Source organism: Aquila chrysaetos, chromosome 6 (genome assembly GCF_900496995.4).
Source record: "Aquila chrysaetos chrysaetos chromosome 6, bAquChr1.4, whole genome shotgun sequence".
In the NCBI taxonomy this organism is placed as follows: Eukaryota; Metazoa; Chordata; class Aves; order Accipitriformes; family Accipitridae; genus Aquila; species Aquila chrysaetos.
Genome location: NC_044009.1, coordinates 30,856,806 through 30,877,177, shown reverse-complemented (window position 1 = coordinate 30,877,177; position 20,372 = coordinate 30,856,806). Strand labels below are relative to the sequence as shown.

General features: G+C 37.3%; 2 protein-coding genes across 11 annotated transcripts in view; one reads left to right on the top strand and one right to left on the bottom strand.

Moving 5' to 3' along the window:
• Positions 1 to 224, bottom strand: part of METTL8 (methyltransferase like 8) — a 42,028-nt gene extending 41,804 nt beyond the window's left edge. For 7 of the 10 annotated variants that reach the window (XR_005932747.1, XR_005932746.1, XR_005932748.1 and 4 more), the window contains exon 1: positions 62 to 224. The gene's annotated coding sequence lies outside the window, so the exon portion shown is untranslated. The remainder of the gene's footprint in view (positions 1 to 61) is intronic. The other 3 variants (XM_030016746.2, XM_041124634.1, XM_030016744.2) reach the window with 1 other exon arrangement.
• A 92-nt stretch (positions 225 to 316) lies between these two features.
• On the top strand, positions 317 to 19,195 carry DCAF17 (DDB1 and CUL4 associated factor 17). Its single transcript, XM_030016851.2, has 14 exons — positions 317 to 865; positions 2,149 to 2,252; positions 3,613 to 3,703; positions 4,625 to 4,764; positions 5,551 to 5,629; positions 5,810 to 5,899; positions 8,055 to 8,162; positions 8,695 to 8,800; positions 12,384 to 12,526; positions 13,905 to 14,014; positions 14,419 to 14,506; positions 16,105 to 16,188; positions 17,634 to 17,789; positions 18,571 to 19,195. Exons 1-14 carry the CDS (start codon positions 692 to 694, stop codon positions 18,757 to 18,759), a joined length of 1,662 nt encoding a protein of 553 aa, XP_029872711.1. The 5' UTR covers positions 317 to 691; the 3' UTR covers positions 18,760 to 19,195.
• The last annotated feature ends 1,177 nt before the right edge of the window (positions 19,196 to 20,372 follow it).

The following is a 20,372-nucleotide window of genomic DNA, read 5'->3' as shown; positions in this document are numbered from 1 at the left end:
CTGGGGCAGAGGTCCCGGTGCCCGGGCGGCTCCGCGGGTACTGCCGGCGGCTCTCACCGACCTCTGCGCAGCGACCCTCCTCCTGCCCGCGGTCCTCGGTACGCCGCTTCGCCAGCGGCAACGCCGCAGCACCCCCAACGCGGGGGGAGCGACCCCGTTCCCGCCCGCCCGACTGCCTCAGCAGAGCCCGCCCAAGGCGGCGGCTGCCGCGCCCGAGAGAGCAGGCGGGCTGCCGCGGGGCACGACGGGAGATGTAGTCCGGGCGCGCCGCGGAACTCCGCCGGCGGAAACTACAGTACCCGGCGGCCCGCGGGGGAGAGGCGGTGGCCGCGCAGCGGTGCTGTCGCCTGGCGTCCGCGGGAGCCCGGCTCTGTGGTGGCGGGGGAGAGGCGGTGCGCACCCGGCCGGGTGGGTGCCTGCGCGCGGCGGCGGCGGTCCTGGTCCTGGCCCTGCCCCCGCCCCGGGACGGCGCGGCCGTGGCGGAGCGCCGTCGGCAGGCCTCGGTTTGCGTCTGTCGGGAGCCAGAGAGCACGGGGCCGCTCAGGCCTTTCTTTTCCCGCTTCGCTTCACCTCTCGCCGGGCAGGGGGGCGAGAGAGATCCGTCGCGGGCCCGGGCCCTGAAAGGCTGCTCGCCCCGCCAAGAGCGAGCCAGAAGCGGGGGAAAAGGGCGAGCCTGCCCCGAGGCCCGGGAATGTGCCCGCAGGCAGCCGCCTCGGCCGCCGGCGGCAGGAGGGCCGCCTCCCGGGCGCTCGGGGCTCACAACGTCTGCCGCCTCCTCACCCGCAGGGCCCACGGGTTTTATGCCAGAGATGCTGGTGTCGCCCACAGAAAAAACCTGGGACTCCTCAGAAAGATAATATGCCAGGTAATAGCGATGCTTTCCGGCGCTGGATGAACCCCTGCGTGTACTGGCTTTCAGCCGGAGTGGTCTGAGCGTCAGTCCTCAACCCAGGTGTTTGAGAAGTTCCTGGTCACGCTGACTAACGAGTTTGGGGAGAAAAAAGCTGCAGTTTTGCTCAAGGGAGTTAGAAATGGTTAAATTTATTTCATGAGGCTCAGACCTAGAAATGTAGAGAGGACTATGCTGTGGAAAAACTGCAGAAGGACTTGTAAATCTAATAATTGTGTTAGAAATAGCCTTTTATGAGATTTTTATATCACTTATTTCTTCCCCTAATATGGCTTAATGTTTAATACCAATATTAAATTCATAGTGTTTTAGGGAGCATCAATGTCAAATTTGAATGGAGTTCTCACAACAAAATAAGGTAATCAGCAGCAGTCTTCAGGTAAACATACCCTTAATGTGCCAGTGAAATTTATGTTACAGAAAAAATAGGAATTAAGCCAATTACAGACTAAAGTGAACTTGATTTTTGTATCGAAATGATTACTGCTCCCATGCAGTAGTTGATACAAATGCATCGAAAGCGGACATGTGGAAGTGAACTGGCAATTGTGTTATATTGAAAACATACTTATTGGAAGTCAGCTAAAGTGTCCACTTATGCAACTAGATCAATGGCCATGCAAGGTTTATTGAAATAAAAATGAGTACATCTGACTTACACAAATACTTTTTTTTTTTTTGTAAGACTGGAAACTTTGTTAATGGTATAGAGGTCTCCTGATGTCTCTAGTGCACGTAAGAAACTTCATGTGAGCAGTTTATCCCATTAACATTTCAGGCACTTTTTGCAAATAACTGTAAACACATTTTTCTACCTTTCACACAAAACACCAAAGGCAGAATGGAGTCAGATGTTCAGTAAATTCAGTTAATTACATATGAAAGAGTTATGTGCATATTTACACTCTGGGGAGTTTTGTCCTTGATTTTAAAAGTTGCCATTAAAGTTCAGGTGCCAGATGTAATTTTAATGTAGGCAAGTGAATGACAAAGTATTCATTACCCATGCTGTCCATAATAGCTAATAAAAAGATCTTTTCATTTGGTTTTTAAAAAAGACAAAATTTCCTTAAAAAGGGTCTTTTAATTTGGTTTAAAAAAACAGATAAGATTTTCCTTTATGTATTCAACAGCAAAGTTCAATTAAAGTTATTAAGTTGCAGGAGCCAAATAAAATATTTTCCAAAAACAGTGTTTGTTACAAAAGCCATCACTGTTAGAACCACTGTCTGTTTCAGGAAAGTACTAAATTCAAGAACGTTTGGACAACTCATTCTGCATCTCCTATTGCATATGAAAGAGGAAGAATTTACTTAGACAATTACCAGTGCTGTATTAGCAGGTAATAAATTTACAATTAAAAGTTACTCTCGCTTACAGTTTTAACACCGTGATTCTGTTTTAGACATGTTGCTAACTTTACTCATCCAAATAGCCCCTGTGAATTGAGTGGAATTTACTTATGAACAAAAAATAAACAGGTACATAAATCTTTGTTAAATTATACTTGGATACCATTGTGTCTTAATGTGATATCTGCTTTGGTGAAAGAAAGTCTGATCTTACTGGTGCTGTATAACTTCAGCTTTCAGAGCCCTTTAATAGGAGTGGAAGATTAACACCATTTTATAATTTTGCACTAAAAAGTCAAATGAATGGTAGTAGTTCTTTGTGATCTGGTAACTAGCAGTGTGCTAAAGAATGTGTCACAAAATCAGCCTATGTAACAAGCTTGGTACTACGGCTATGAATTCTGCATTAAAGTAAATTATTGTTCATGTAAAAGTACAGTGTGTGGAGTACTTGCTGGTTTTTGTTAATGTATTTTGCAGATCAGTTCTCTGATCTGATGTACTCTCCTGTTTCATGATCAGCTGCAGAGGCACAGCTTAGGAGGCAGCACAGGGCAGGGTAGAGGACATGAAGTCCTGCATACACCAGTCCTTGTCCTTGCCCATCCCTCTTGTGAGGGAAGTAGCAGGGAGTTGGAGAACTGCGTTGCTGAGTAAGTTGTGGTCAGAACAGTTTTGGGACAGTATCATATGATACATAAAAGACAAATTACTCTGTCAGTGTAAACCACTGAGAGTTAATTAAATTAATCTATCACTTAGAGCAGAGATCTAAATCTACTTAGCCGCGTTTTATTCCTACATTGTCTGAATGCTTTCCAGTACTGGGTTGACCTGTCTAACATCTTTCAGGTTTATCTTTGTCTCGTCCTCTCCCTGAGGGGTAAACTGCACAGCATGAAGCTTTTATTCTAGTAGTAGGGGTTTTTTTTAAAATATCTGTACATGATGCCATGCCTTTTATTATGAAAGGCAACACTGGAAGAGCTTGAGGGAAAGGTTCCAGGATGATCATTAGTTTCTGGAATATACTTTCTTTTTAATGTATATCATTCAAGTAAGAATTTTACTATTAATTTTGTTATTTAAAAAAAAAATTTTTAAAAATGCACAACACCAAACCACAAACTACAGAGAAGGTTAGCTTTTAAATACTACATTATACTAACTCTTGTTTATTAGGCCTTATTTTGAGAGCAATTTCAGGTTATATTTACAAAGTAAAAATAAGTTGTTTAGATTTCTGACCTCCCTAAAGAGAAGGCAGGATTTATAAAACTGTATGAAATGACTTGTTGATAGAAAGTAGTTTATAAAGTAGACTAATGATTAGCAATCATTTTCCTCCAGCATTGCCCAAGAGCCAAGAATACTTTATCAAAAGCCAAAGTGTTCTAAGTCAGAAAAAATAGAAGATGCTTTATTATTGGAATGCCCACTGGTAAGATTACTTTTTACTAGAGCATTGTTGTGGAAAAACCCAAATTAATATCTTTCAGTGAAACATATTTAGAATGGAGCGTTCTTTCCCTGCAAACTATTTTCTCAATGTTTTTATGAAGTTAGGTCATTTAAGGTTTGCAAAGTGTGCTTATTTATTTTGGCTGAATGTTTTAGAGGTATACTCTGAATTTCTCAGTAGCACATTCAAATGCTTTTTTGTGAGCTTTTGTGGAATATATTAAAAACAGTGCCTTTATGCTTACACAACTAACATAAATCCTGGGTTTTTTCTTTATTTTTTAATTAGCAGGGGCAGTAGGTGGGAGTTTTATTTCTTACCAGATCTGTTGACATAAAAAAACCCCAAAACCAGATAAACTGAAGTCCCATTGAAGCAACTCTGTCCAAAAGCTGTTCTGCTGTTTCTAGCTAATAGACTACATAATTTCCCTCCTCCTTGAGGAATTTTTCTCTCATCCAGCGTCCACAGGGCTTAGGAATATGAGCCCCATGCTTGAGGAGCCTGAAAATAAAGCAGTGCGAATACCCTTCTTAGCAGTTACTGTTGAGTTACCACTGAATGTCTCATTCTGCAACACTTAAACAATTGTCTCTTCAAGACTGGTATCAGATCGATAAGCAGTTATACTTCATTTTTGCAAGGCAAGGAAGTTTTAAAAAGCGTCTTTTTTAAGAAAAGTAACTGCTTTGCAGAAAGTGTGACAACAGATTATTTATGTGATAGTCAGTTGACTATTTGGCACAGACGTGAGCTTAGAGATCCTGATGTGATTAGCAGGCAGCTTTCCACCTTTAATTTTTGAGGAATGTGTATTAACTTTTGTTTTCTTGTTACTGTGTCAAAATGTTATTTATCTTCCTGATACAAACTTTTTTCTGATAACCTTTTGTTATGTAGGGGGAAATGCTACCAAGTCCATCAGACTATAAATCTTCCTTGATAGTCTTGACAGTGCAGAACTGGCTTCTACGTCTCTCTGCTGATAGTGGTGAAATACTAGAAAAAATATACCTTGCTGGTTCCTGTTGCAAATTCAGGTATTAAACATTGACTAGGCTTTATATAATTAACAGTCATTAGTACTATACTGGAGAAAGGGAATCATGGGTTTTTAGTATTATCCTATGGCTGACTTTAGGTTTGTCAGTCTAGCACGTTACCTGGAGTACTGTTCCTGCATGCTGCTTTCTATAGAAGAATTTCAGCAGTTTAAGTATTATGGTCTCAAATTTGGTATCAAAAAAGTTCCACAAAAGCCACAAAAACTAGGCTACTATTGGCTTTTTTCTGACAATTTTACAGCCTTTAATATTGCAGTAGCAACATACCAGGAGAGGACCTTTAAGAGCTGTAAAACAAACTTCATAAAACATAAGAAAAATACATTTAAAGTTTAAGCCATTTTTAACTTGCAAGCATTCTTCTCCATAGGGTAGCCATTTTGCTCTTTAAAAGCAGAGCAGTTACTGCTTCTGGTAAACTGCATCTTTTTTTCAGTTCTTAGAAGAAAGTATTTCCTTTAGGCTGAAGGATAAGAAAGCAGTGATTTGTGAAGGGAAGGAGAAAAATTAAGATTGTGAATGTTCATACTTTCAGAATTTTTTCTCACAATCCTGTATGAAATAAGCCATTCTTAGTTCCATGGGTTTTGCATTATTGCAAACGGCAAACATCTCAGGCACCTCTCCTGAATCACATACTGAACACTTTGCCTGGACACAGGGATCTGCGTAGTTATAGTAGGTTATATTTTATGTGAAATAATGTATTTATTAATAAATTATTTTTAAATTATTAAGATAGGTCTTTCTTGTCACAAATAGGTATCTGAGCTGGGATACTCCTCAGGAGGTAATGGTTGTAAAGTCAGCTCAGAATAAGCTCCCTGCAGCAGCACGGCAGGTAAGTTTGTTGAAAAACTTTGTCATTCTTAAATTTTTACAAAATCGATCAAAAAACAAATTTACAAGGACAGAGATGGAGACATTATGCTTTGTTATTATGGTAGAACATGAAGGTGTCCTACCATTAATAAGTGCCTCAAGTATCATAACTATATTCAGTATTGTTGTTCCTTCCCAGGCAGGTATCCAACAGTCTGTATTGTTCTGTCTTGCTGTATTCCAAGTTTTGCCTCTTTCATTCATTGGAATGCTAGAAATAAACAAAAAGGTAAGTAATTCCTTTATTAATTGGGATCTGTACTGTAGTTGTATGAAAGGCATAGTTTAGGCAATTTTCCCAGAATTACAGAAGTCATACTTACAGCTTGTGAAAGCATAGTGCCCTGAAACATTAATTAGCAGTAATGTTGTTCTTGTCTCTAATAGGGGCGTTGGGGGGGAAGATTCTTAATTCAAATGACCAGAAGAGAAAATACATACACATTCTGCTGTTGGGTTACTCTTTGACGTGTAGAAGGACTTTAGCCTTATAGCAATTGTAAGAATCAGGGAATCCTAAAGTGTTTGTAGACTTCTTTTCACCTCTTTAAAGAAAGATAGATGTGCCTCTGACCCACTCCTAGTAATAGTCTATGAATTCTATATGCAGTTACAAATGTTTCAAACTTGAATTATCATTGATACTGAATGGCAAAATGTAAACATGTGTCTTGCTTTATCAGTCAAGAGCAAACAACCTTTCTGAGGTTGGTTTGTGACCTGTACGTAAGAGTGTATATATTAGGGAACCTGAAGCCAGATGGCAAGTTTTATTGTTCTGGTGAAAAAATAACGTCTATTTTAAGTCAAGAGAGCTCTGAATACAACTTGTAAATGGAACAGTAGAAACATGCAAACTCTGTCTTCAAAGCTCTGTGAGCTACATTCTCATTTGGAGTCCAGAGCTATTAGTGGGTTTTAGCTGGTGCTGGGTTGGGTTGAGGCTGTAATTGAGATTGGGCTGGCAAGTGAAGAAATGAGGTTAAACATTTTTCACTTGGGCCCGTGAAAGTTTAGGGGCACTGTGTATTCTTCTGTTCAAAATCAGTATTTAGGACTGGAAAAAACATTACCCGTGTCACAGGTATTCTCAATCTGGTTAGGAATGGCATGCCAGATTCATGATGGTCATAGCAGGCGAAACATCTAAAAGAGTACTTCCTCAGTTGGGCCTGTACTGAGTACTCATCAGAGTAATTGTTACAGCTAGGAATAACGTCAGGGCAGAATTTGGGATTTGAGAACACAGCCAGCAGAGGGAGCAACCAGTGAATGCAATGCCAAGTCTGACATAGATCAGTGGAAAATAACTGTTAGATTAGAATCAGGGTTACTGTTCAAGACTGCAGAATGCACCTAGTGCATCAGCTTTACCAAGATGGTACACCACAAGAAAGTCTGAGTTCGGACTAGGTCTCGAGGATTGAAAGGAGAGTTTAGGGTTTTAAGACTATTAGAGTTTGTGTCTGGAAGATACTGGGACCTAAGCTAACAAATATATTGAGAAACAGCCATAAGACTAAATAAAAGGCAAGGAGTGAATGTATCTTTTGGGACCAAACTGATCACAAAATCATTGATAGTGTTAAGATTTAGGAGTATGACAGCTTTGGGGTTTCTCTTTTTTTTTTTTTTTTTAATTGTTTTTAAGCTTGTTTTAACCCTGTTTTAATTGCTTTTTCACATAGTGATTCAGATTAAAGAAATGAAAACTATATTTCCAAGCATCTCTATTAAAAAAAAAATTCTGAATTTCACGTGTTGTTATTCATTAAATATTAAGAATTAGTTTGTTGGGTTTTTCTCAGTGGAGATGTGTTAAGCAGGGGCACAAATGAATACTGCATAATTATTAGAAAGGGGTAAGTTAGCTTCTCATGTATGTGTCTAATTTGGATTCAGAGAGGATCCTGTACTGTGTGACAGCTGGATAATGTAGTTTTAGGACAGCTGTACACAGTCATAGAGCCATGATTAGACTAGTATTTTACCCTGGTGATAAAGAACAGAAGATCTGAAATCAGTACTTTTAGATTGAGTTGTTAGCTTTGCTAACGTTCCTGTGGGATGCTGGGTAATATCTATTCATGTATGATAATTGGGTAACATGATATGCAGATATACTGAGAATTGATTAGAGAATGGATCTGCTTGCAGAATATGACTAATCTAACCTCAGGTGTTACTGCAGTACAAAGTATTATAGAAACTCAGCAGAACAGATGAGTGTTAGAAATCTTCATGAACTAAAACACTGATGATAGGGTTTGGTCAGAATAAAAAATTAAAACGATTGCAAAATTAAGGACATAATGTCAGTATTTTGCATTGTCTCTCAATTATTTCTTCCCTAATAGAATACTTTTCTTTTCCTTGTTTTCCAGATATTTGGTAATAGCGTGACAGATGTTGCTATTTCTAATGGAATCCTGATTGTAATGTATAACATGGGTCTGGTCAGGCTCTATAACTTCCAGGCCATCTTGGAACAGGTAATGAAATACGAAATTTTTCATACAGTCCATGCTATTTTGGGGCAACACATCATAAATATTCATGTAATGCCACATAGGTACATGGGGAATATGTCAAAGGATAGAGTTCTTGCCTAAATCTATTTACAGTCAGCAGATGCAAATGGGTACACTATGAGAAAATTCTACCCGCTTCTGTTACAGATGGCAGAACATAAGAGATACAGGTTCAAACAGGCACTTCAGCACATACAGAGAGGAGCTATGTAAATGCTAGACCAGGGTGTGCTCTTCTTTACACTCTTAGTCTGTAGTTATAGATGAATGTTAAGGCTAGAAACTGATGAGCATGGAAGATTGTTTGATCTGAAACAGAACTGCAGTGAGACTTTTGAGTTTATATTCTTCCAATCAAAAATCAAATGTTAATCCAAAAATAAGACTTCAAGCAGTATCTAACAAGATAAAGAATGCAATAGTAACAGAGCAGTAAAACTAAACAGCAAGTAAATATGCATCAATAAAGCTAAATTGTTCTGTGTTATTTTAGTTCATGGAACAGCCATTAGATTTGGGACGTGAATTCAACTGGAATGGTCAAGTGGGAGTTGTAGGAAAGTATCCATTTGGTGTTCCATGTAACATTAAAATAACAGGTATTTATGATCTTTATGTTATCTTGGCTGGTGGCTTTTATGGATTGATTGTGACTTATTTCACACTAAGAAAAAGCGTAATTACTCATGTTGTGCTGTAGCTATATTTCTGGGTTTACGTTATAGTAAAAATGTGCTTTGCTTTACTTCTAATTACAAGAATTAATTACATAGGAATTACCTAGAAAACTCGTACAGCAACTAAGCTATTTGAAAAACTTCATAAGCAATGCATGAAGTGGAAACCCCTTCCTTATTTCTGAGACACAACTGCTCTTGGGAAAGAGGAAGGGCTAGGACAGCTGTTAGTAACACCCAGAAACAGTATACGGTATGTAAGCAAAAGATGTGAGAACATTTAATCTAACTTGCAGAGGGAATTCAGGAAGACTCAGTACAATTTGTCTGAGTTGCATTTTGATAATTCCAAGTTGTCAGAAATGTGCCAGTTTCAATAAAATTAATTCCTGAGGAGAGAACAAATTATCTATTACAAACAATTCTTTTGCCTTAAATCATTAACTTATGAATGTTCTGCTTTATGTAATGACTTCAATTTCTCTGAAACCAAACAATCATTTCTGTTGATGCATTTGAGATTAGAATTTAGTGCTAAGAATCTTAATGAACGACCAGAGCCTGAGACTTTCTTTGAAACTTTTTTTTTTACTTTAAAAATACATTCTCACAAGTTCACACTTGAGGCACTTCCAAAAAAAAAAAAAAAAAAAGCCCAGTAAGTTTCACCAATATCAAATAATGCATGCTTTTATTTCTTTAATTTTGAGTGTTTCTGTATTAAATGTTTTTTACAGGTGACTGTCCACATTAAAAATGCTTTTGATCTTTATGTTCGCAAACAGTGTCAGATAATAACAGGGAAAACAAACCAGATTTACATAAACCTGAGGAAATACACAAAGATAAAATACACACTTACGTAGTGAAGGCTTTCAGTTATAATGCAGTGTTTTATCAAAACAAAGTGATCGGCTGCTATAGTTGATGTCTCAGGTTCTACAAAGGGAAATTTCTTCTCATTTTCCTCTCTGTCTCAGTCTGCAAAACCACAATTTAATGTTAGGGGCCCTGTGGAAAACATGCTGTGGGAGCTTTAATAGGAAACCTATACCAGATTTGTTCTCATGTCTTACAGATCATTGTAGTTTTTAGTTTTGAGATTTAAAACCAATGTACTGGAAAAAACATTTTTGATCTTGAATCATATTCAAGAATTTGTGGTTAGGAAGTTTGGAACTCATGACAGACATTTGCCATGACTGCTCTTTGCAGATAGTTGCATTCCTGTGGTTTTTGAGCTGTTTTCTTTTAAGAATGAGATGGCTGACTGACTGTTCAATGTAATGTAATGCTTCAATGAGTGAGATTTTGACGGTTTCAGAGTTCAAGCTTGTATTTACTATAATTTAACTATGTGTAATTTTCCTGCTTATTTAGTCCTAGCCTCCCTCCAGAAATTGCCTGAAGGATGGCAGTTATTATGGTGCTGGTTTTATGGTGTGTTAGGTACCCAAGAGGAAGTGTATATAAAGACCAAAAGTTATAGGCTACCATGTACCTGCCACACCATTTGCAGCTATTGACTGGTAACGAATTTGATTTTGGTCAGTGGAAGGAATGGAAAGCTACCTATAAATCTTTATTATGTCACTTTCTAAAAGGTCCAGAACTTAAAACTGCAGTTTCATGTATTATTAGAGGATACAGTAATTTCATAAAAAAACAGAGGAAGATATTTTGCTGAGATTTTTTTTGACATTTAGAAAAAATACTTGTTAGTGCTGCCAGGAACAACTTTACGGCTTTATGTTTAGATGAGACTGGAGAGTTTTAAGGAAGTGAACAAAGAAGCTCAACTGGAGATTGAAAATTGGCAATGCTAGGGAAAGGACTTACAAACAATGAGAAGAGGAGGTGTTGAGCAACAAGAGCAAGTGACACATAGCAGGAAAGAGGGAGTTGAGGCAGCAGAGTCACACTAGCACAGTGGTTTAGGTGGCTATGATCTTGCAAATCTTTGCCAAATGAACATAAAAAGAAAGGCATATTTTCTCAGCAGCCTGTACTACTTAGGATTGATATATTATTGAAACACATTTAAATCTATCATTTAGTCCATCTATGAGAATTTTTGAGGGGCCTTGCTATATATGCTTTATTTAAAAAGAAAAAGTCGATAGGGTAAAATGTTAACTGATTTTCTTGACTCATTTTTCATTTTCTGACAGATTTTAATATCAGTAGGTCCTCTGCTTATGCCTCCATCTTCAACATTCTCTACATTTTCAGCAGATGCCTCGGTTTTTATAATATACATTTTGTTATATCTTGCACAGAATCTCCCATTTCCTATGTGTTAGTCCAAAAGACAACTAGAAGGCAGCCACTTTCCAGCTTAGGAAAGACTTCATTTCCATAGGCAGTGAACTAATTGATTTCAATCTAAATGGCTAAGTTGTTGGAAACATGAATGAAAGAAAAAGAGAGAAGCACTATGTGAACATAATTTCTGATGTCATGTGACATCTTAGCACCATTGGTTAGGCTCTGGATAATTATCTAGACTGAGCAGGACAAGAACAAGTCAAAATTTGGACAAGACCTTTGGGACACAAAAGTCCAGACAAGAACCTTGTTCTCCTCACAGTAATTCAGCTTAGGTTTCTATATTCTGCCTGATTAAATGCCCCTTGTAATTATAGATTTTCTCCACATTTTGTCAAATTTTTTTTTCCAGCATTTCTCTGTACTGTTAGAAAGAGCTGATCTTCCATCTAAAGTTGATTCAATTATAGCAGCTGTAGAAATTGCTTTTATTTAGCTAGTTGGTAGAAGTTGTAAAGCTCCGTGCAGTCCATTTTGTTCAAAGATGCTTCTCTCATTTAGTACACTGAAGACTTGTAAGAATGGCATAGTACATCTATATATAATTTATCCCAACTGAACTGAAGGGAAAACTAGATATCTTTTGCCATTAATTAAAAAAATTCCTAGATTTTTATTGATTTTTATGAACTTAGCTACAGATTGCATTCACTGTGGTCCACACTATTTTGTTGTATTACCCAAAAGGAGAAGGAATATTCAGATTCAGGTATCTTTCTGCATTTAATTCTGTTATTTGAGATTGCTGCTGTTAGCCTGTTTCCAGCTATTTATTACTATTTTTCCCAAGAGAATAATGACCCTTTTGATATGCTCTTTGATCTGTTCATGTGTACATCCCCTCTCATTCACGTGAGCTGGATCAATTTTAATTTTAAATGTTTGCTACATCTTTGCTTATCCAGCTCATTTGGAATGAAATAAGTCAAAGGTATCAGAAGAGCAGTTCAGCATGAAGATCTGAGAAGGCAGTACCCTTCCACAGGGCATTGCATATGTGTGCCTGGATGCTAGGTGAGGTAGCATAGTTGGTGCTAGAAAAAAGATCACAGCCAATATATTTCCACCAGTCTTCAAAAGTTTTGAAGAATTAAGTATTGGAATTTAGAATTGTAAGGATCAATGGAATTATGATTGTTCTGCTACTAATGGTGTTAACATTACCGAATATTTGCAGATACACCGCCTTTGCTATTTGAAGCATCTTCTCTGGAGAATGCATTTCAAATTGGAGGTTACCCTTGGCATTATATCATCACACCTAACAAGAAAAAGCATAAAGGAATCTTCCATATTTGTTCTCTGAAAGACAATGCTTTGGTAATATATTCAGATAGCAGCTTCTCTGAAATGAATGTGTATCACGTTTGTCTTCATCTCTTCTTCTGAGTAGTGCTCGAGGTAACAATACCCTTGATTTCCAGTGTCGTCCTCTCACAGGAATTACCCCACAGTGTTACATCTGCTGTCCGGTGGAGTCATGTGTAAAATGTTTTCTTCTGAATTAGTACTGCTTCTGATATTTCCTTCATTCCAATACAATCATAGCACTGTTAGTGCTATATAGCACTGTATTCTCAGCTTAAAAGTTAAGGCTCAAGCAGAATCTCCTTACCTGATTCCTTGCACGGTAACGTCTTAATATACTGCTGACTAGTCAGCCTACCAAATAGCATGACTAAAGAAACATTTTAAGTTTTAAGAAATTGCAGAATAAGTTTCCTTAATGTTTGTAGTTTATCCCTGATTTGTACCTTCTCTTTCTCTCTCCCTAGAAAGATTTTATTACTCATTTAATCCAGCATTCCTAATTATTTTTGTGTATGTATTATTCATCATGTATTTTTTTTTGCATGAGCTCTCCATCTCAGCTTTTATTTTGGATCTATATTTGACCTGAAGATAATTCTGTAATACAGGCACTTTCTGGGCCTGTTAGTTCAGGGTTCTTCACTAAAAAACTTCTCATCTGTAAATGTCCTCATCTCTCTTACTAGCCTGATCAAATCAATGATCCCCCTCCTATCTCTTATTTTCAAAACAGATCTTTCACAACCATAGCTGAAGATCAATTTTTATTTAAAGGGACTTGTACAATACTTTCTCACCTAGTTTTTTCTATGTGGATTCATACGTTTGAAAATTTGAATGATCAGGGTCAGCTAAATTTAATAACAAAAAGCCACTGCCAAAATCCCAAGATTTTGACCAGCTTGCAGCTGAAATCACAAGTTATCCCAGGCTTACACACTCCACAAATATTTGCACAAAGAGGCTGAGCCTGAGGTTTGAAGCTCAAGTCAAAGTTTGTGCTAATGCTTTTCTTGTGTCTTGACACATTTTATGTCTTTGACACTCAAATTGCTCGAACTGTTGAAGTGTTTGCAGACTGTAGGCTAAATCTTTATTTTGCTTGGTTTCAGGAGAGGTAGGACCATGTATAGCCATGGTACAAGGTCATTGCTTATTGCATATTAAAGAAGTTGAAACTGTTCCATGGAATATCTTGAGAATTGGAACTGAGTCTTTGTTGTTGTTGTTGTTGTTATTGTTCCATTGTCATCCTTTCTGGTCATGATTATGAGCAATACCTAAAAACCTTCAGAGCTATGTGGAGAGGAGCTCAGTATTTCCTCTTTGATTAGATCTGTGAGACTTTCAAAATACTAATATTCTAAGCTTTTCCTTCCTTCTCCAGGCAAAAAATGGCATACAAGATATGAAATGCTGTTCACTGGAACCTGATTGGATATATTTCCATCCAGATATGTCAGGCAGAATAATCCACGTGGGACCAAATTTGATAAAGTATGAGCCTTTTTTTCTGAAACTTTATTAGAGGAACAACTGCATAACTGCATAAATTCAGTAGTTTGACAGTTTGCAGGCCAATACACTCATCAAGCCCTAGAAACTGTAAAAGTTATTAATTTGTCAGAATCAGAAGTTCTGGTAGAAACATCTGCAGATTTCTACATGATGAATGTGGGCACTGGCAGACAACACTAGATTTTGATATGAAAAATGTTCAAGGACCACTGTGCTAAAATTTCACTGATAACTGAAATTGAAATAAATTGGTTTTGTAATTTATGTTTATTTCTGATGTTTTAATATACCTGATTTTTTAAAAATTATAAATACAGAAGTGTTGTAATAGGTGAATTAGAATACATTTTGTATTCTAATTATGTAATTTGTTTCTTTTGTAGAGTCTTGAAGCTTAAGGAAGTTAAAGATAATACAGATCAAATGGAGATTGCAGAAGATTTTAGGATTGTGGCCAACAGAGAAAACTGTGTGAGTTTAATGTCCGAGATCACAATGTATGATTTTGAGCAATACATGGGGGTTTGGTTTATGTAAGTAATCACTGTGTTTTATGGGCTTAATTCAAAGTTTATTGAAAGACATTTCATGTTTTCATTGGACTGTAAGCTGTATGAAAACAATTTTGGAAACAGTAACACTTTCAAGATAGCTTTCTGAAACCTCCAGTCTTTTCTTTAGTTTTCAGCATTCTTTATGATGTGTAGTATAACCATGTATGACTGATATAAAACATACTTACAAGATGGTGACAGATTTCCTTCAAAAGAAGGTGCCACACCAAGTGATAATTGTGTGCATCTCCGGTGCTTAGGTAAGTTGATCATAAAAATGCTAGAAATGTTTCAAGTCTCTTGTAACTTAGGCGTAAGTCTTCATAAGACAACACATTGCTTCCAAAAGTCTGTTTCTTTTCCTGGCCATGCATACCTGTCACTCCCTTGTGACAGGCTTGGTATTCATCTAACCCTTGGTGAATGAAATCAGTGCACTAAAATAATAGAATAATAATCCAGCAGAAAAGATGAGTACTTTTCTGCTTGCTTGGTGAGCTGAACTGGAGCTGGAACAGAACAGAACTGAATCATCAGTGGGTCAGAAGAGTGCAGAAAGGTAGAACCAAGTGGCAAGGGGATGATCAGAACCTCCTGGTAGAAATTAGCTGTTAAATTACCTAGGTTGTTTCATGAAATCTTTTGTGATAGAAAATCAGAAAGACAATCTAAGTGTCAAAAAGGTCAAAGAGCACACTTGTGAAGACAATTTTTTTGGCAGTCCCTGGAACTGTCATTTTGCTTCAGCATACAAAGTTATGTCTTATATAAAAGCAAGTTTTTATAGTTTATGACTACTGTAAAGTCCCTGGAAATCAGTGATACTAATTTTGAAGCTTCTGTGGAAGAAAAGTCTGTGTATTAAAAATCTACACTAACTCCAGAATAAAACTTCCATTGAATTCAGAAAGGATAAGCTTTGTCATCTAATGACTTGCCATACTTTTGTTTTTTTAGGATTTGTTTAGGTAACTTCTGTTGCAATAAGAGCAAAGAAATATAAGTTCCAATTCTGTCTTTGCTGTACCTTTTCCTTTTGACTTCCATTAAGACACTGATACCCCAGTTTTGAATGTTTCCAGTGTTAATGATGCCCAGTGGAAGCAGCTGTGGTGGTTTAAGATGCTACTTTTTCCCCCGCTTCTGGAAGTAATAGTTTAAGAAACAAATCGGTAGTGACTTAGCTGTCTTAATTCTCATACCAGCATCTTGGCTCCAGTCACTTCTGTTCTAAAAAATATTGTAGCTGAGAACCTTTGCCGTCTCTACAGGACTGAGAACCTCTGAGTATGACTAAATGTCAGTAATGTCTCAAGTAAAACCACCAAGTTCATGAGCCCTCATAAAGAAGAGATAGCATCACTAAGGCCGTGCACAGCTAATGAGTAAAACAAGATCTGAGAGATTAAAGCAAGGTCAGAAAGCAAAAGACATTAAATAGATACATTGCCAAATAGATATGAAGAAACTAAAATGCTTCAAAGTCTAGAGCCACTTTTTTCTTTTTCTCCAAAGGTGAACAACGCTGTTACTGTAACAGCTTCTGGTCGAGTGGTAAAAAAGCGTTTTAACTTGCTGGATGATGACCCAGAACAAGAGGTAACTGATGTAGTTAGTAAGAGCAGTTCATGGATTATTTGAGATGTTTAGCTAGCCAGAAGACATTGTTTCAGGTGTGATGGCTGTAACCATTAGCTGTGTTAATCTTTGAGTTCTTTATTCCTCTTCTGTGGCTGTCTTTGTCTTCTTAATTACATCATTTCCGCTCTCTCTCTCTGTCGTCTTTTCTTCTTGGTTGACAAGTGTGCTTTGGATAGTCTCTTTCTTTTAAGATCTGACCTTATGCCCCATGATGCCGTCATAACTCCACTGGACTTCAGTGGCACAGAAATTAGATGTTAATGGGATGAACCATTACTCTTGTCTCCATTGAAACATCTCCTTCAAACATTTCTTATAAAGCATTTTATGAACTGAAAGAAACATACTTCTTTTCTTCTGTGCTTTAGGTTCCTCTAGCCTTTGATATAGTATCTCTAAACTATATTTTTCTCTTCCAGTTACTTTGATTAGATTGCAGGATAAGGTATTTAACATTTTTCATTTAAGTAACTGCTTATTGAGAATGAAAACACCACAGGCCTTGGTGTTGAGCCTTCAAGAGGTTATGAAGAATATTTTTTAGCTCTGTCTAGAGCTGGAGCTGTAATTGACATAAGCACAACAGTTAAAATTCATCAGTTTCTGGCAGTTGTTTCTATTCTTTTTTCTGAGGAAATAGATTTTACTATGGTAAAAATACAGGACAGTCCAATATAACCCTTAAGGTCTGCAGTTCATTTCTATCCACTTTTTTTTAAACATAAGAAAAATTAGAGGCTGCACACAGTTTTTTCTCCCACTGTTACACTTTATTTGTACTTCCAGTAGATATTTTTCCATTATAGAAGAGGAAGACTGGCTTGAATTTAAGGAGTATGTTACCAGGTTCATGACAGTGAAATAGAGGCAATTAAGGCAGTTCACAATCTTCACCTTTTGGTCTCAGTTGTTCACTGTCGCATACTCTGTGGAGTGAGAGTGAGCTCTGAACAGAACATACAGGTGTGTTCATGTGAGTAGAATTACCCTAATATACCCATACCCTCAAAACCAGTAATGGTTTTAAGCTATACTGTCTCTAACACATCTGCTTCAAGAGAGGGCGTGGAGTTTAAATATTTCTTCTGTCACTTTTGAAGTACTTTTTTCTATTTCCTGTATGATATATGTAAAATACATCTACTTGCACATTAGGATTGTTCAGATCACTTCTTCTCTCCTATCTTAAGGAACTTTGCTGAAATACATTGGATACCTTGTGTTGGGAAAGATGCCTCTTGGGTATCAGGCTGGCAATGCTTTCTTTATCAGACCAGAAGACTTAAGAACTAGAATTTTTCCAATTCCCCTTTCACCTGAAACAAAAAGAGCTATGCAATTTAGGTAGAGGGGAATGTGAATTTATGTTTGATTTATAAACTTGAGGTTTTGTTTTTCCTAAGACATTCAAAATTGTGGACTATGAAGATGAATTGGATTTGTTATCCACTGTGGCAGTTACTCAAATAGGAGCTGATGGAAAAGCACACCTTGACTTCCATTGTAATGAAAATGGGATTCTACTTAAGAGTATTCCATTACTGGAGTCCTGGGATGTGGTGAGGAGAATTCCTGTCTTTTATTTATGCTGACATTTCCACATACCCATTTACCTACCATTTTTGTTCAGATTTGAAGTAAATATATATTGTTGCCAAGTGCTATGGATGAGATTTGTACAAAATATTAATCGTAACTCAAAATTTGTAAGTATTCCATCAGACAGTAGTTCATTTATCTGAAAATCTCCATGATTTGAAATTAAGTTGTTGTGGTTTGTTGGTTTTTTTTTGATTCATTTGGGTTTTTGGTTGGGGGGAGGGGTTGTCCTCGAAGTATTTCTGAAGTATTTATCAACTTGAATACTCACTGTCTGGGTAGTTACATCTTAAATTTACAACTTGTAAATAGTCTCACTACCATAACTTGAACTACTCATGCATAGAATTAAGCATGGACCTCACTGTGTGTGTATTTGGAGAGATGGAGTGAGCCATTCATACAGTCCAAGTTTAGGTGGACATCCAACTTAGAGGGTCTGAAATACTCAGCACCTTTGGTACGTCTTTTATCGTTGACTGCATAGGCAACTTAGGATCTTAAATCAGATGCTGTGAATTACACTTAGATTCCTAAAATAGGCATGTGGGAAACCTCTCAAAGTTTTAAAATTCTGTCCTTTATCTGGAAGAGCAGTCTGTGTGTATTCACACAAAATTCCTGGCTGATCATGGAGGTCACCAATGTTAAATGTTTTTCGTTCCTCAAGGAAAATGGTACAGGTATTAGCAAGTTGTGGAAATAGAGACTGCAATCAGAATTTTTTTTTTCTCATTTCAGACTTACAGTCATGAAGTTTACTTTGACAAAGACCTTGTATTACATATAGAACAGAAGCCTAACAGGAGGTTCAGTTGTTACGTTTACCAAATGGTCTGTGATACTGCAAAAGATGATGAATGTTCAAGCCATGAAAAAACAGAAAGAGTGTTTTGTAAAAAAGGAGGGAGAATTTTTGAATATATTTAAGCCATAAACAACTACAGAAACTTCAGTTTGGATGTTATTTAAGGACTTCATACATATGAATTAGTAAGCTACTGTTTTTCAGACAGGATTTAATCTTAACACTTTGTACTACTACATGAGGTTTTGTTTCTTTTTTCCATATAATGTACACTTGTCTGTAGTCCATCATGGCTTTTCATGTATTCAGCAGTTCATCGTTAATGCTAGATGCAGCATTTATTGCTTCTCCTCAGCAATGGGATTGAAATACTGGACATCAAGGAGAAAGATGTGGACTTACTGATCATCTACTGCCTGCTGTGATCTGTCTTATGTAGTTTTACCTATACATCTTTAATACAGACTGTCAATGAAACAAAGTGTGTAAAACTGTGTAAGATAAATTTTATATGTAGTATGAAAATGGCAGAGTTACCATTAAACCACTTAGACAAAATGCTTCTGTTGGTTTTGTGTGAGAAAAAAAATCACTCAGGTTTTCTGGTTGTGTTTGTTTTGTTTTAAAGAGAAGTATTAATAAATTAGGTATTCTTACTGCCTGTTTAATATATCTTTACTTATATTTTTATATATATATATATATATGTATAAAAAAATAAAACCAAGCAATTCTCTCTAGTTCCCCCTGTGTCAAGGGTCAGGAGTTGTTCAGTCTGAGCCAAAGCTACCAGACGCTCAGCCTGATCACTGTGTGCAGCCTGTCTGATTCATGGGAGTTCCATGTGGTATGTTCAGATTCTGCAGAATGCAAGCTTTCATTTTAAATTAAAAAAAAAAAAAAACCACAACAAAACACAGGCTGTAAACTTCATGGTGATAAAGAGTGTTTCTAAATGCAAGCTAAAGATGGGCTCAGGAGAGTAGCTCTTGGAGGGATGATCAACATCTGATTTCTCACTACTGCCACCATTATGAGCATGGTAATTCTAAACCCAAATATTTCTTTTCACTGCAAGCTTTACTAATGAAGTGTGGATCATTCTAGCTGATGCAACAGTGAAGAGCTCTGGAAGAATTATAAAAATTATCTATTATGAGTTTTTTAGAAAAAGCGTAATGCAAAAGAAAAAGTGAAATACAACTGTGGAAATAAAAAACACAAAAAGGACATCTAAGAAGGTAGCCAAACAACAGTAGAAATAAAGAGCAGCAGTGACACTCTGCTTCCACCCTAGCTTCCGTAAGTTGTCATTTAGTATCCAGGAAAGACCACCTCTCCATTACCTGCTACTACATAAGAAACTGTGTAAGAAAGATATGAGGGTAAAAACTAAGGAAATCTAAACTCTTAGGCAGAAGAACCAACCCTTAAGCAGATATTGATATTTTATACTCATTTCTGTTTGGATTATTAAAGCAGTTCCTCCCAGAGCAAGACATTTAAACATAATTGTTTATTAAATAGTGCAAGTACTGCTTATGAAGATCAGCTCTGGCTTTCAAGAGTTTGCTATACTTGCCAGTGACTGTTATTTTTAAGTTATTGCAGGTTTTTGCAGTGATATTCTGCTCAATCAACAACTGTACATCAGTATCCATGTTCTGAAAAATGCAGCAATTTGTAATGACCAAAAGGCAGCCCAGCCTTTGATGAAGAACATTATGGGCTTCGC

Coding starts and splice junctions, on each gene's coding strand:
- DCAF17 (XM_030016851.2), top strand. CDS start 692: ATGTGCCCGCAGGCAGCCGCCTCGGCCGCCGGCGGCAGGAGGGCCGCC. Junction 8,801..12,383: donor ATGTAACATTAAAATAACAG/GTATTTATGATC, acceptor GAATATTTGCAG/ATACACCGCCTTTGCTATTT. Junction 17,790..18,570: donor TACTGGAGTCCTGGGATGTG/GTGAGGAGAATT, acceptor TTCTCATTTCAG/ACTTACAGTCATGAAGTTTA.